At 42.2% G+C, this 15,323-nt stretch overlaps 1 protein-coding gene across 1 annotated transcript in view; it reads right to left on the bottom strand.

Annotated features, from left to right (window-relative positions):
• LOC142302077 (complement C3-like) overlaps nt 1–15,323 on the bottom strand; it is a 339,126-nt gene that overhangs the window by 132,548 nt on the left and 191,255 nt on the right. Inside the window, exons 20-22 of the mRNA XM_075343156.1 lie at nt 13,594–13,733; nt 12,465–12,671; nt 2,388–2,448 (exon numbers count right to left, since the gene is read on the bottom strand). Of these exons, the coding sequence (XP_075199271.1) occupies nt 2,388–2,448; nt 12,465–12,671; nt 13,594–13,733 (408 nt within the window). The remainder of the gene's footprint in view (nt 1–2,387; nt 2,449–12,464; nt 12,672–13,593; nt 13,734–15,323) is intronic.

Raw genomic sequence — 15,323 nt, 5'->3', positions numbered from 1 at the left:
GCCACTGCTGTTTTTTGGCTCAGTGCACACAATCAGAATGTCCCCGAACTTCCGGTCATGCGCAGTAGACCATGAAGCCATGAAGTGTACACCCGGCTTCATAGTGCACATGACTGGAAGTCATGTGCACTGAGCTGAAGTTCAGCATTGGGCGCGGTGGCAGCAGACAGTGGTGAGATCGCCCATGGCTCTGATGCTGTGCATTCATTAGCATGTTAGCATGCCTACATCATGTGAGGGTAGGCCTGGGCTATAAGTCGTTTGTCCAGATGTAATAAGATGATCTGTGTGTATAAATAATCAAAGTATAGAAGTTGTTGCATAATTATCTGTGTGTCTATATGACAAACGCTTAGAAGCTTCATAATATGATTCTAAGATGTGTATTCCACAGTGTGTTAACAAAGATAATGACGCCAAAAGGAGCAATGAACAAAGCGGTATTCATAACATACTGAGAGAATTCGTAATCAGTTGGTTCACACCATGTGGGATGTGAGATGTGAGATGTTGACTCCTTGTTCTTGCTCAGCAACGTGTTAACAAAGAAGTATTCAGTAGCTGGTTCAAACTGGTATTAGGAAGCCAGAAACAGGCTGATGACGTACTACATGCTGTTTATCTCTGACCAATCAGGGACAATGTTGAGCTGAATAACTGTGTGTATTTTATAATATACGGTGCAGAAGACCATTGAGCTTTTCCCAGATAGAGACACATCTCTTTGTGGTCATTTTTCCTCATACATACATCTGTGCAGATTTGATTTGAACTCCGACTCTGTGACCCTGAAGACCCCTTAGCGGCCTCCCCCGACAATCACTCTAGTGATACAAAAAAAATCCCACAACTCTGAAATGGTGCTTTAAAAAACAAAAAAAGACAAAAACACATTACTATACAGTAACAATACAGTGTAATAAAGCCAACAGATGTTGGATTGATCTGCAGAAGAGCAACATCCATAAGAGTGTAGGACGTTTAGGCACTTTGCAATTTGATATACGAGGATTACAAAAAAAAATTCTGGCTCCATTACACACTGCTGAAGTATTAGCAAGTTGGACAATGACTTTTTTGGGTGGTCTTTTGGGCGAAAGGGTGCTTTACACGCTGCGACATCGCTAGCGATGGCTAGAGATGTCGTGCGCGATAGCTCCAGCCCACGTCGTTGTTTCGTCATGGGGGTGATCGTTGCCATAGCGAACAATATCGCTATGGCAGCGTCACACGCGCATACCTGCTTAGCGATGTCGCTGGAGAAACTGAACAATCTCTCCTTTAAGGGGGTGGTTCGTTCCGCATCACAGCAGCGTCACTAAGCGGCCGCCCAAAAGCAGAGGAGGGGCGGAGATGAGCGGCCGGAACATGCTGCCCACCTCCTTCCTTCCTCATTGCCGGTAGATGCAGGTAAGGCAATGTTCGTCGTTCCTGCGGTGTCACACATAGCGATGTGTGATGCCGCAGGAACGACGAACAACCAATGGCATGCACCACCAATGATATTATGAAAAGGAGCGACGTGTCAACGATCATCGATTTTTGACGTTTTTTCGATCGTTGATCGTCGCTCCTTTTAGTCACACACGATATCGCAAACGGCGCCGGATGTGCGTCACGATCACCGTGACCCCCAACGATATATCGTTAGCGATATTGTTGTGTGTAAAGTACCCCTTAGAGCCTTGCAGTTATGGTATAACATTGTTGTAGTGTAGACAAGAAGCCATATTAAAAATGGGAGAGGTAGTCTGAGACTGAATAATAATCCAAATTTTCATGTGACATAAGGAAGTGCCGGACCTTTATAGTCACAACAACACCTTAAGGCTAAGTTCACATGCCCTGTAGTCATCCGTTAGAATGGATCCGTTGGGAATCTGATTACTCTCGGATCCTTATTTTAACATGGTAGTCTATGAACAATAGATCTGTTAACGGATTGCTATTTAACCATCCATGGTACTTGCATTTGTAACAGATGCATTGTTTTCTTAATGGATCCATTACAAATGGACGATAAATAGCAATCCATTAACAGATCGATTCTCCACAGACTCCACAAGTTAAAACTGGATTCAGATGACATCCGCTATTTAACAATGGACAAAAAAGTTGTGTTTGCACAACTTTTTTTGCAAACCGATCTCGAACAGATCCGTGATGACGGATGACTACAGGACATGAGACCTGGCCTAATAACAGCCTTATTTTTATTCTTCACACACTTCAGACAAGAAGGTCAATCTAGTCTCTGTCTCTTCTCTTCATTTTATCAAAGCATTTAGTCGTTTTTCAGTATTCGATGGGAATTAAATTTTGGGGGCAAAAATCATCAAATACAGCAAATTTGAATTTCAAAAGATCAACTCATCTGTAATACTGACCATTTAAATGTGGTTCCAAAACAACTGACTTCAGGATCTCTTTTACACGTTTTCCCTCTGGCTGGACAAAAAAAGAAAATGAAGGGAAACTGAATATTACGTTATTGAGCCTTGCTTGCATGGCGAAAATTAAAATATGAAGCATATGTGTTCAGCGCCCCACAGGGCAGGTGGTCAACCTACTCGTTGCTGGGCCGTTGTGGGTCGGGTCAGGCGAAGTCACGGGTGGCCTTGCCCGGTTCCGTTGCGTACAGTAAAAGGAAGGGAAAGTAGGGTGATTGGGAGAGTTTGTCGTGACGCCACCTGTGGTATGCGGCCAGGAATAGCCGCCGCTGCAGAATTCCTCACCGGGGGGTGGTGGGGTGTTATGGCAGCAGGGATGGTGTCGCTTCCTACAGGTGGAGTGGGCCCTGGGTGGGATGAGGGGGGTTGACAGTCCCTTGGAAGCGCCAGAGCGCGGGGCAACGGCGTCACTAAACAGAGTCTGACTCAGCAACTTCGGTTCCAGGTTGTTTTACTCACTGATTTAAAGATTCACCCAGGTGCTGGTCTCTGCCGTCGTGGGCTCCAGTCAATCCCAAGCAAGTGAGGAGCCACCAACAGTGTTTGAAGAGAGAGAGAGTGTGCTTTTCCTAGGATGTCCCCCTAAGCAGTTAGGAACCCGGGCTGAGCTGCCACTCCAAGCCCTGGGCCTAGTGAAGTCTAAGAGTTCCAGAAGTGTCTTGTCAGAACTATGGACCCGACTTGTCTGTCTGTATGAGTGTGTTGTGCCTTCCTCTACCCCAATGGTGTCCACCACCTAGCGGTTGCCCTATCGACTGGAAAGTCCTATGACTCTATATGGCCAACCCCCCGTCTGCCCCAAGACAGCTCCCAAGTGGAAAGCCCCTAACTGTATGTGAAGTGAAATGTGGTGACATCGATGGTTAATACCCCCCTTACCTGAGATGGGTATCACACCTTAACAGAGGTGCAGTACCCTGTGGCCACCAGAGCCTCAGGGACGCCACATGTGCACACGGCACCTCTAACCCCTTCCCGACAATTGACATACCGTACGTCATATTTTGCAGTGACTTCCCGTAAATGGACATAATGGGAAAATAATTACAGTGGAGTTTATTGTTTTTTTTTTTTACACATAGCAACCTAAAATGTTGTCTTCACCCCCAGTGAGATCCATTCCGAGTCTACAAGAGGCTCTCATTGGGCCGAGCACCGAGCGTATCCGAGCGCCTTGGGGCTTGATCAAGTCTCAAGCACGCTTGATCATCATTAGCGTCCAGTACTTTTTTTTTACTGATGTCCATTCACTAAAGTGTTTATTTAGTGCAGTCTCAGAAATTTACTGGAGTCATTATTTTACGACAAGTTTTTGTATAGAATTGTAGTTAGCGTGACTTGCGGGCGGGCGTTCAGTAGTTCTCTTTACTGGCGTTTGCTCGGTATATTTAATTTTTTTTTTTATTTTCATATTTTTTATTCTCTTCACTTTTTCCATTCTTTTTTTTTCTTTTACTTTTTTATTCTAATCCAATACGTGCACCAAACACCTAAATAACATTTTGTTACACAATGTACATGAAAACACTACATACTGTGCACACACGCCAACCTCGTGAGAAAGAAATAAAAGGACCCGGCGTTCTCAGGGTATTGAGCCGAGGAGGTGTATGCCTTACTTGTCTCTGGCACTCATCGTGAAGGAGAAGATGCCACTTTCCTCTAATTTTCCTCCTTATCCATAATTATGGATAATGAATGCTCATGGAAACTCCCCAGGACATCAAATGAGCCAGGCCCCCCCATTAGTGACCCCCTCTAGACCTAAACCCCTGAATAATATGAACCTCTCATTCCTGATTTTGTGGCCTGATCAGAAATCCACTTTGATTCTGCCGCCTCACAGAGATGAACTTTTTCAAAGTCTTTTTCTCTGATTTTGTAAATCTCGTGGTGGCCCAGACACTCAACAATTTTTATCCCAAAACCGCACTCCATCATTTTCTAATTGGACCCCTGGACCAGAAATGATGAAGATGGGGCCTTGCGTTTCATATGTGGATAGTGAAGAATCCAGAACGTCAGCAATATTGGAGTGTTGATGTTTTACAGTTGAAACCAGAAGTTTCCATACATTTTCTAAAAAGACACATCTGCCGGTTTTTCCCTCCGCGCTCTATACAGACACATCTGCAGGTTTTTCCTCCTCTCTCTATACAGACATCTGCAGGTTGTTACCTCCGCTCTCTATAAATACACATCTGCAGGTTCTTCCTCCGCTCTCTATAAAGGCACATCTGCAGGTTATTCCCTCTGCTCTATATACAGACACCTCTGCAGGTTTTTCCCTCCACTCTATACAGACATCTGTAGGTTTTTCCCTCCGCTCTCTATACAGACATCTGCAGGTTTTTAGCTGCGCTCTTTATACAGACACATCTGCAGGTTTTTCCATCTGCACTCTATAACGATACATCTGCAAGTTTTCCCTCCGCTCTCTAAAAAAGACACATCTGCAGGTTTTTCCCTCCGCTCTATATACAGACACATCTGCAGGATTTTCCCTCCGTTCTCTATAAAAACACATCTGCAAGTTTTTCCCTCCGCTCTCTATACAGACACATCCGCAGGTTTTCCCTCCGCTCTCTATATAGACACATCTGCAGGTTTTTCTCACTATCTGACATGAAATCAGAATAAACTTTTCCCGTTTTAGGTCAGTTAGGAACCAAAATTATTTTTATTTGTCAAAAGCCAGAATAATGAGAGAGAGAATGTTTTAAGGCATTTTTATTATGTTCTTTTCTCTTTCCATCTCATTAGTATTTGTTGGAATTGCCCTTACAGTATGTGACTTGGGGGAAACATTTTGGATCCTTCCAGAAGCTTCTCACAATACTTTGTGGAATTTGGACCAATTCCTCCTGACAGATCTGGTTTAGCTGAGCCATATTTGTAGGTTGCCAATCGCACTTTTCAGCTTTGCCCATAAATTTGCAACAGGATTGAGATCAGGGTTTTGTGATGGCCACTCCAAAACATTGACTTTGTTGTCCTTAAGCCACTTTGTAACCAGTTTGGCAGTAGCTTTGGGTAAGTCTCCATCTGGAAGAACAATTTCTGTCTAAGCTTTAACTTCCTGGCTGATGTTTTGAGATGTTCTTCAGTATTGCCACATAATCTTCTTTCCGCATGATACTATGTATTTTGTGAAGTGCACCAGTTCCCCCTGCAGAAAAATAACCCCACAACAGGACACTGTCAACCCCATGTGTCACATTTGGGATGGAGTTCTTAGGCTTCAAAGCTTCTCTCTTTTTCCTCCAAACATAATGATGATTGTAAGAGTTCAATTATAATTTCATCAGACCACAGGACATGTCTCCTAAAATTAAGGCCTGTGTGTATTTGAAAACATTAATCTGTTTTTTTATGTTTCTTTTGGAGTAATGGCTTCTTCCTGGCAGAGCGGCCTTTCAGCCCATGTTGATACAGTACACGTTTCACTGTGGATAACGACACAATCTTACCAGCTTCCTCCAGCATCTTCACAAGGCCTTTTGCTTTTGTTCTTGGGTTGATTTGCACATGTCTGACCAAAGCACGTTCATCTCTGGTACACAGAACCCGTCTCCTTCCTGAGCGGTGTGATGGCTGGACATTCCCACCTTGTTTGTGCTTGCATATAATTGTTTGTACAGATGAATCAGGCACCTTCAGGTATCTGGAAATTGCACCCAAGGATGAACCAGACTTGTGCAAGTTCACAATTCTCTTCCTGAGATCTTGGCTGATTTTTTTTACTTTCCCATGATACTACACAAATAAGCATACACATGACATCATCATATGGGCTGTTCCATATTGTTTAAAATACTAAATAGGATAACTGAAGTGAGCACTAATATAAATTATGAGTGCAAGCCACTCGGAACTCAATAGTAAAAGAACTGTTTCCTCAAGGGATGAGATTCGAAGAGATGCCGGGTCAGGTGGTAGTTGTGGTGCAGCTACTAAGTATTAAAAGCCCAAGATATCAAAGAGGAAGTTGGCACCAAGACCTGGAAGGAAGCAAACAGGTGAGCAGTAGACTGGGCCTTGAACAGTAGACTGGGCCTACAGTCACCATTACTTGAGAAGTCCCTATAAGAGAAGCCACCCTTTTGAAAGTCAGAAGCATAATCGACTCCTGATGGAACCCCAAGATAAAACATCAGCTCCAGAAGGAATCTGAAAACCAAACACTCAACATCGCCTCCAGAAGGAACCTGAAGACCAAACATCGAAAATCATCTCCAGAACGAACCCGAAGAATGAATACCAAAGACCGCAAAAGGGTGTCAGTAAGCTACATATGTGAACCAGATGTTGCTTCCTCTCCACACATACAGCACTTAGTGGGAGAAAGTTATCCACTAATATTGTACTTGCTGCTTAGCAGGTTCCCCTATCGTCCCGTTACCACTAGTGGGTTGAATTATTAGACAAGTTGCATTGTGATTGATGCCGAGAAGAGAGTAATGCTTCTAAGACAGAAAGAATCTGACTAAAGGTAACTCTAGAAGCATCTGTTACTTAGTATTAAAGAAAACTCAGTGTACTTAATCGCATTCAGAACTTGTGTACAACCTATTTAACCCTTTCATCCCTGTACAATCATTCTGTTTTTCATGTTCGTTTTTCCTCCCTTCTTCAAAGAGTTATAACTTTTTTTATCAATATTGCCATTTGTGGGCTTGTTTTTTTGCGAGACAAGTTTTACTTTTGACACAGAGTCCACAGCACCCTGGTCAAAAAAATGAGCCGCTTGTGGGATAACCACACAATCAGTGGCATAGGGACGCACATCCAAATCAAGATATTACTTGATATACCATAAAAAAAGAAGGGGTGACAGCATCCCATTGTGTGAAGTTCAATTCATCTTTATTCCATTGGTTGAGTACAGCAATGTTTCGACCGGTTTGGTCTTGTCCATTGAGTGAAGTACAATTCATGTTTATTAAATTGGTTGAGTACAGCAACATTTCGACTGGTTTGGTCATTGGGTGAGGTTCAATTCATCTTTATTCCATTGGTTGAGTACAGTAATGTTTTCACCGGTTTGGTCTTGTCCCATTGGGTGAAGTTCAATTCATCTTTTTTCCATTGGTTGAGTACAACAATGTTTCGACCGGTATGGTCTTGAAAAAACCAAACCAGTCGAAACGTTGCTGTACTCAACCAATGGAATAAAGATGAATTGAACTTCACCAATGGGACGCTGTCACCCCTTCTTTTTTTAAGTTGTACTTTTGAATGACACCATTTATTCTGCCACATATTGTACTGGAAAACAGGGAAAAAAATCTAGTGCGGTGAAATTGCAAAAAAAGTGCAATTACACTATTGTTTTTTGTGTTTTTATTGGTTATATTCAATATAAGGTAAAACTGACTTAACAGCATGATACCCCAGGTTAGTATGAGTGCACAGATACCAAACATGTATAGGTTTACTTTTATGTAAGTGGTAAAAAAATGTAGAACTTTGTAAAACAAAATTGCGTTTTTGTTGCCATTTTCCGTGGCCCGTAAAGTTCTCATTTTTTTAGAATCTGGGCTGTGTGTTGGCTTAGTTTTTGCGTCTTAAGCTGACGTTTTTAAGTGTACCATTTTTTGGTAAATGCAATGTTTTGATCTCCTGTTATTGCAATTTAATGCAACGTTGCGGCTACCAAAAAAACATAATTCTGCCATTTTAATTTTTTTTCTCACTATGACCATTACTGATCAGATTCATTGATTTTATATTTTCATAGATCAGGCATTTATGAACGTGGCAGTCCTAAATATGTATAATTTGTATTGTTTTATTTTCAATGGGGCAAAAGGGGGGTGAATTGAACTGTTGATTTTTTTTTTCCATAGTTGTAAAAACTTTTTAAAAGCTTGCACTGCCTGATCACTTGTGCTGTACAGAGCCATGCTGATAGAGAGCATGGCTGCTGCTCTGCATTCACAGGAAGTGAGTTATGTCAGTGACAGGGGTCATCAGCTGACCCCTGGCTGTCATGTCAACTTATCGGTGCTCTGTGATCAGGTCATAAAGCCACCAATGGGAGTGGGTTAGATTGTGTCGATCCACCCTAGCCTGTTAGCTGCACATGTCGGGTGATCAACACGTGAGCCCATATCAAAGAGAAGAACATGACCAATGATGTACCTATACGTCATTGGTCATGAAGGGCTAAAAATTTATCTCAATTTCATTGCAACTAGTGATGGGCGGACCTGGACTACAAACGTCCAGATCCACGCGGTTTCAAATGTACCCAAGTGCTGGACCCGGGCCTCAAATTCTCAGGGAATTCCAGCTAATGATCTGGGTCTGGCAACTCAGGACATATATAAAAATAAATAAAGGAAAAATAAAGAAAATAAGAATGAAGTAAGCGTTTCATACTTACTGAGTCCACTGCGTGGATGTAACTGCTTCCAGTTCGATCATTCTTTTTCCATGGCCGCACATTATTGCTCATACATATGCATTGTTTTCCCCACCCACTGGCCATCCTGGTATCTGTGATTGATTGCAGTCAGACGTGCCCCCAGCCTGTGTGACAGTGTCTGACTGCAACCAATCACAGATCTTGTCTGCGAGTCTATATCATGCTGTAAAAAAATTTATTAAAAAAAAATGATGTAGAGTCCAACCATATTATGATAGTGCTGGCATAGTCGCGTCTAATGGATGTAGCAACTCCAGGGCTGCTATTTTTAGGCTGGAGGGCCCAATAAGTATGAGTCTCCTCAACCTGAGAATACCAGCCACCAGTTGTCAGGCTTTATTATGGCTAGGTATCAAAAATGGGTCTCCCCAGCCTGAAAATACCAGCAACCAGTTGTAGGGCCTTATCATGGCTGTGTATGAAAATTGGGGGACCACACGCCGTTTTTTAATTATTTATTTAATTTTTAAAAAAAATGCATACGGTTCCTCTTATTTTGATACACAGCCAAGATGAGCTCATGGCATATGACCTGCAGCCATATGCCTAATTTGTGCTGGGTATCATAATACCAGGGACCGTATGCCAATTTTTTTTATTCATTTATTTTTACTCCAATCTACAGTAACCCGCAAACAGTGATTGTTTTGCAGTCAGATGCTGTCACACAGGCTGAGTCTCCACTCACACATCCGTGTCTCCAGTATGTGTGACGTCCATTCACACGTACCAGAGACATTGACACATGTAGACCCATTAATAATCAATGGGTGTGCACACACGTGCATGTTTACACATGGACCGTGTGTCCGTGTGCAGCATACGTGTATCCGTGTGCTCCACATGTAGACATGTCTGTTTTTCCCCGGCAGCACGGGTGTCACATGGACCACACGGACTGCACACTGATGCACACCAGAGAAAACAGTGTCTGTGAAATACAATTATTTTCTATACTCACCTTCTCCAGCACTGCTGTCTCTCTAACTGCTGTCACTTGTTTCCGACCCCCGCTCATTATGCTCATCGCATATGCACTGCACCGAGGACCGGAAGCAGCAGCAGCGGGGAGTCAGCAGGGCAACAGACCATGGAGCGGAACACATCAGCACCATGGACAGCAACACCATGGACCGGTGAGCTTAAAGTTACTGTTTTCTGTGTATTAACACGGATAGCACATGGAGAACACTCATGTGTCAAAATCACGGCACACGGAGTGCCATACGGACCTTTTACACGTCTATGCAAAATGTGTGTGGTATTTCACGGATGTGTATAAGAGGCCTGAGGGCGCGTCTGACTGCATCCAATCATAGACATCAGGACTGCCGGTGGGTGGGGAAAGCAGTGAATATGAATAAGCAATAATGAGCCCCCATGGAAGAAGAATGAGCGGCGTGGAAGCAGTTAGTCGCGCTGGAGACTCAGGAAGCATGAAGCGCTTGCTCCAATTCCCCTATTCCTGCTACCACCATTTTTAAGACATAGATTCTGGTCCCCATAGACTTATATGGGGACCCACATTCCTCCAGATATCCTGGATCAATTCTGGGCCGGAACCTGATTTTTCTTTTAATCCGGTTAGGTCTGCCAATCCCGGTTATCTGCGAGTCCATCCATCACTAATTGCAACCCATTGTATTGTTCTCTGATTGACCTTTATTGTTTTATCTTGTGATTTGTGTGTAATAAATTGTTTCTGTGGGGCGGCACCACTGCATTGCATTTTCCCGCGTTGTTGCATCCTCACATCACCTCATTGCTCCCGGTTCATTGGGAGATGTTGCTCTTTTTGTAGGTTTAGTTCCTATCCATGTCAGTGTCCTTAGGCAAAATTGGTAATGAGCTCTCTCCATTGGATAAAAAAATAAAACAACATGAATGATCTAAGGATGCTTTACTGCATGCAGGCCTCATGTTAACTTTCACCATTTCTTCCAAACTTCTAAATAAGGCTTCAATAATTTTACCTTTGTCCTCTGCCGTCCAATTACTGTAATTCAAGAAAACGTATGAGAGCGGTGGCCGCAGGTCATTTATTATTATTATTTGTTTATTTACTTTCACTTACAGGTTAATCATTGGGGGTGTCTCATAGACACCTGCCATGATTAATCTAGGACTTAGTGGCATCTATGGGCTGCCGTTAACTCCTTTTTACCCCGATTGCCACTGCACCAGGGAAATTCGGGATGAGCCGGGTAGAGTCCCGGGACTGTCGCATCTAATGGATGCAGCAATTCCAGGCAGCTGCTGGCTGATATTTTTAGGCTGAGGGGCTCCCCATAACGTGGGGCATCCCAAACTGAGAATATCAGCCTTCAGCCATGTGGCTTAATCTTGGCTGGTATCAAAATTTGGGGGGACCACACAGCATTTTTTTTTTAATTATTTATTTTACTGCCCTACATAGACCCGCCCACTGGCGGCTATGATTGGTTGCAGTGAGACAGCTGTCACTCTGCGTGGGGGCGCGTCTGAATACAACCAATCATAGGCGCCGGTGGGTGGGGATAGCAGGGAATATGAGATGGAATAATGAGCAGCCGGCGTTTTCAGAAGGTGGAGAAGCCGCCAGAGCAGTGTGACAGCTGTACAGCGCCGTGCCGGTGATCGGTCAGTGATCGGTGAGTATGAGAGAGGGGGGGAGAGGGAGAGACAGACAGACAGAGAGAGAGAGACCGAAAGACTTGCCTTCTGTATGTCAGAAAAGCAATTACTTTGGTTTGAGAGCTGTTCTGGCGACTAAGTAAATGCCGCGTGCTGCTCTGAGCACAATATTCCAAGACATCAAAAATGCAGTCAGGCACCTTCTACAGGCTGTGCCCATACTGTTTCTGCCTTTTCCATCCATTTCAGCGTTTTCCTCAGTCACCACAGGTCACCGACAGGTCCAACGTGAAATTATTCGAGTTTCCCATAGACTTACATTGCGCATCAAATATTCGCGAATAGTCGAATAGTGCCGACCTATTCGTCGGATATTCCTCGAAGCGGATATTTTGGTATTCGATCATCCCTCGTCTTTACACATCCTTCAAGAGAATCAAGACCAATGTCACCCAACCACCCAGGAGCAATTTGTGAATGAACAGTGCTTTTTCCAATATAATAAAGACCATGTCACAAGAGAAAAGTGATAGCCAAGGCGTTCAGTTAGAAAAACATTGATATTTTCTATCCATGGCTATTAAGCTTCCCAGATCTCAGTAGCATTGAAGACCTTTTATCAATGAAAAATACAAAAATTGTGATAAAGTCCAAGTACTTAGTAGACAAGACTGGATCATCAGTCAGGATTTGGCCCTAAAGCAGAAAATGGAGAATACCAAAAGTCTTGGAAAATAGGAGACACCACAGTAAGTATTGAGTTTTTGCATAAACGTGATGTATTTGTCAATAAAAGTGTAAAAACGTAAGATGTGTTTATAATTGTACTTTTTTAAAAACAGAAACATCTGACTTAAAAGCTGAAAAACAAAGCAGCAAAATGTGTGAAAACCAAAATTTGTGTTTGTCTCAAACCTTTGGCCAATGCTGTACATCCACATTGATAAATATTATAAGGATTTGATACTTACCACGACTTTTAGTTTTTTCCTCACACCATCATATGCATACTGGGAAGTTGCCTTCACTTCGACGTCATGCTCTCCCAAGGTCAATGGCATAATAACAAATGGAGCAGTCCAAGAAGACGAAGGTCCAATCTTCATTTCTTGACGATGCTTCTTTTTGGCATTAGAAAGACTGCAGTAATTTTCATTATGGGTCCATTCTACCCGCACCTAATGTAAAGAGAACAAGAGCACCATTAAAGAAGAAGAAGAAGAGCACCGTTAAAGATGAAGAACAAGAGCATTATTAAAGAAGAAGAACAAGAGGACCACTAAAGAAGAAGAAAAAGAGCACCGTTAAAGATGAAAAACAAGAGCACCATTAAAGAAGAACAAGAGGACCACTAAAGAAGAAGAAAAAGAGCACCATTAAAGATGAAAAACAAGAGCACCATTAAAGAAGAACAAGAGGACCACTAAAGAAGAAGAAAAAGAGCACCGTTAAAGATGAAGAACAAGAGCATCATTAAAGAAGAAGAACAAGAGGACCACTAAAGAAGAAGATCAAGATCATCATTAATAAGAAGAACAAGAGCACCATTAAAGAACAAGAGCACCATTAAAGAAGAACAAGAGCACCATTAAAGATGAACAAGAGCACCATTAAAGAAGAAAAACAAAAGCACCATTAAGGAAAAAGAACAAGAGCACCATTAAATAAGAAGAACAAGAGCACCATTAAGGATGAAGAACAAGAGTACCATTAAAGACAAAGAACAAGAGCACCATTAAAGATGAAAAACAAGAGCACCATTAAAGAAGAAGAACAAGAGCACCATTAAAGAAGAAGAACAAGAGCACCATTAAAGACGAAGAACAAGAGCACCATTAAATAAGAAGAACAAGAGCACCATTAAAGAAGAAGAACAAGAGCACCATTAAAGACGAAGAACAAGAGCACCATTAAAGAAGAGAAACGAGCACCATTGAAAAAGAAGAACAAGAGCACCATTAAATAAGAAGAACAAGGGCACCATTAAAGAAGATGAGCAAGAGCACCATTAAAGGAAAAGAACAAGAGCACTATTCAATGGGGAATTAACGTTCTTTACGGTGTTCTCCATGTTGTAATTCTCTGAACTGGTTTACTTGCCTTAATTTCTTGTTTGCCATAATTGTAGAGAATGGCCCGGATCTCCACTTGCTCATTTCTAACCACGGAATATGGAAGCTTCAGGTCAATGAAGAAGTTCATCATCACCCGAATATTATGTGGCTCTGACACACAGATCCCTGTGAAGAAAGTAGAGACACAGAGCCCAGGTCTGTCATTTGTCACAATTCATAAGAGTGCAATATCTTTATAGACCTTTAACATAGAAAGTATTCTTAGGTGTGCAGAATTTTTCAAATCAATATAGCATCTAGATCTAAAATATTGAGCAACTTTATCAATACATTAAAGAGAAATGAAAGAGCAACTTATGGACTGAATAAAATTCAATAAAATTCATCCTGAAACAGACATCTTGTGTCTTACGTTTTGAGCGTCTAGTCCACTCTTAATCATAGCTTGCCAAACTCGAAATGCGTAAGATACCATATCCTTGTTTCAGGATTAATTTTTAACATTCCATGTTAACTAAACTATTGGATTTTGTTCAGTCCGGAAGCCTCCCTTTCCTTTTCTCTTTGATGTATTTTACCTCTTGGCCGGACAGGTGGCTGGCATGTGGACTTTATATGACGGAGCTTCAGGAATTTAGGTTTTAGGCGGTATACCTCCCTTATTTCTGATTAATAAATACATTGTATTACTTTTCTGATCCTGAGGTAGCCTGAATTAGGAGCATTCATAGTGGCTCCACAAAAGCAGTCTGTAAGAGGGCCCCTCAAAAATAATAGAATTCAGCGGGTTAGTTAGTGTCATGGCACATAGATGCAGTCACTGAAGAGCAAACCCGTCAAATTTTAAACACAAGGAGAGGAACATGTACAACCCCTGGAAAAAATTATGGCATCATCTGGCTCTGAGGACGTTCATTCAGTTGTTTACTTTTGTTTAAAAAAAGCAGATCACCGACGGCACAAAACTAAAGTCATTTCAAATGGCAACTTTCTGGCTTTAAGAAACACTGAAAAATATCATGAAAACGTAATGTGCTAGCCAGTAACGGTTACTTTTCAAGACCAAACAGGGAGAAAAATTATGGAATCTCTCAATTATGAGGAAAAATGTATGGAATCATGAAAATCAAACAAACAAAAGAACACTCGAATACATCACTAGTATTTTGTTGCACCACCTCTGGCTTTTATAACAGCTTGCAGTCTCTGAGGCATGGACTTAATGAGTGACAAACAGTATCTTCATCAATCCGGCTCCAACTTTCTCTGATTGCTGTTGCCATATCAACTTTGCAGGTTGGAGCCTTGTCATGAACCATTTTCTTCAACTTCCACCAAAGATTTTCAATTGGATTGTGATCCAGACTATTTTCAGGCCATCATTGACCTTATGTATCTTCTTTCAAGGAATGTTTTCACAGTTTTTGCTCTATGGCAGGATTGTAATGCCTGCCTGAAGCCACAGACACAGACTGACTGTAAAGGGAGGCTAGAGAAAAGCCACTTACAAAGCAGGACCTCGAGAGCTCTGCAACCCTTTAACCCCTATACAGTGATTAGGAATTACACAGAGCCCCAGAAATCACCACCTGTGGTAGGCTGTAGTCCGTGGTAGTCGGGCAGGGTCAAAAACCAGGAAATGCAAAACATTAACAGAATCGGCAGGCAAGGGCGTAGTGAGGAGACAAAACAGAGGTCAAATCTGGTAAGATACGAAAACGACAGGCAGGAGGGTAGTCAAAATACAAGCAAAGA

This window comes from Anomaloglossus baeobatrachus, chromosome 4, assembly GCF_048569485.1.
Source record: "Anomaloglossus baeobatrachus isolate aAnoBae1 chromosome 4, aAnoBae1.hap1, whole genome shotgun sequence".
Lineage (NCBI taxonomy): Eukaryota > Metazoa > Chordata > Amphibia > Anura > Aromobatidae > Anomaloglossus > Anomaloglossus baeobatrachus.
The sequence above is the reverse complement of the archived record's forward strand: the minus strand, read 5'-3'. Positions and strand labels throughout refer to the sequence as shown.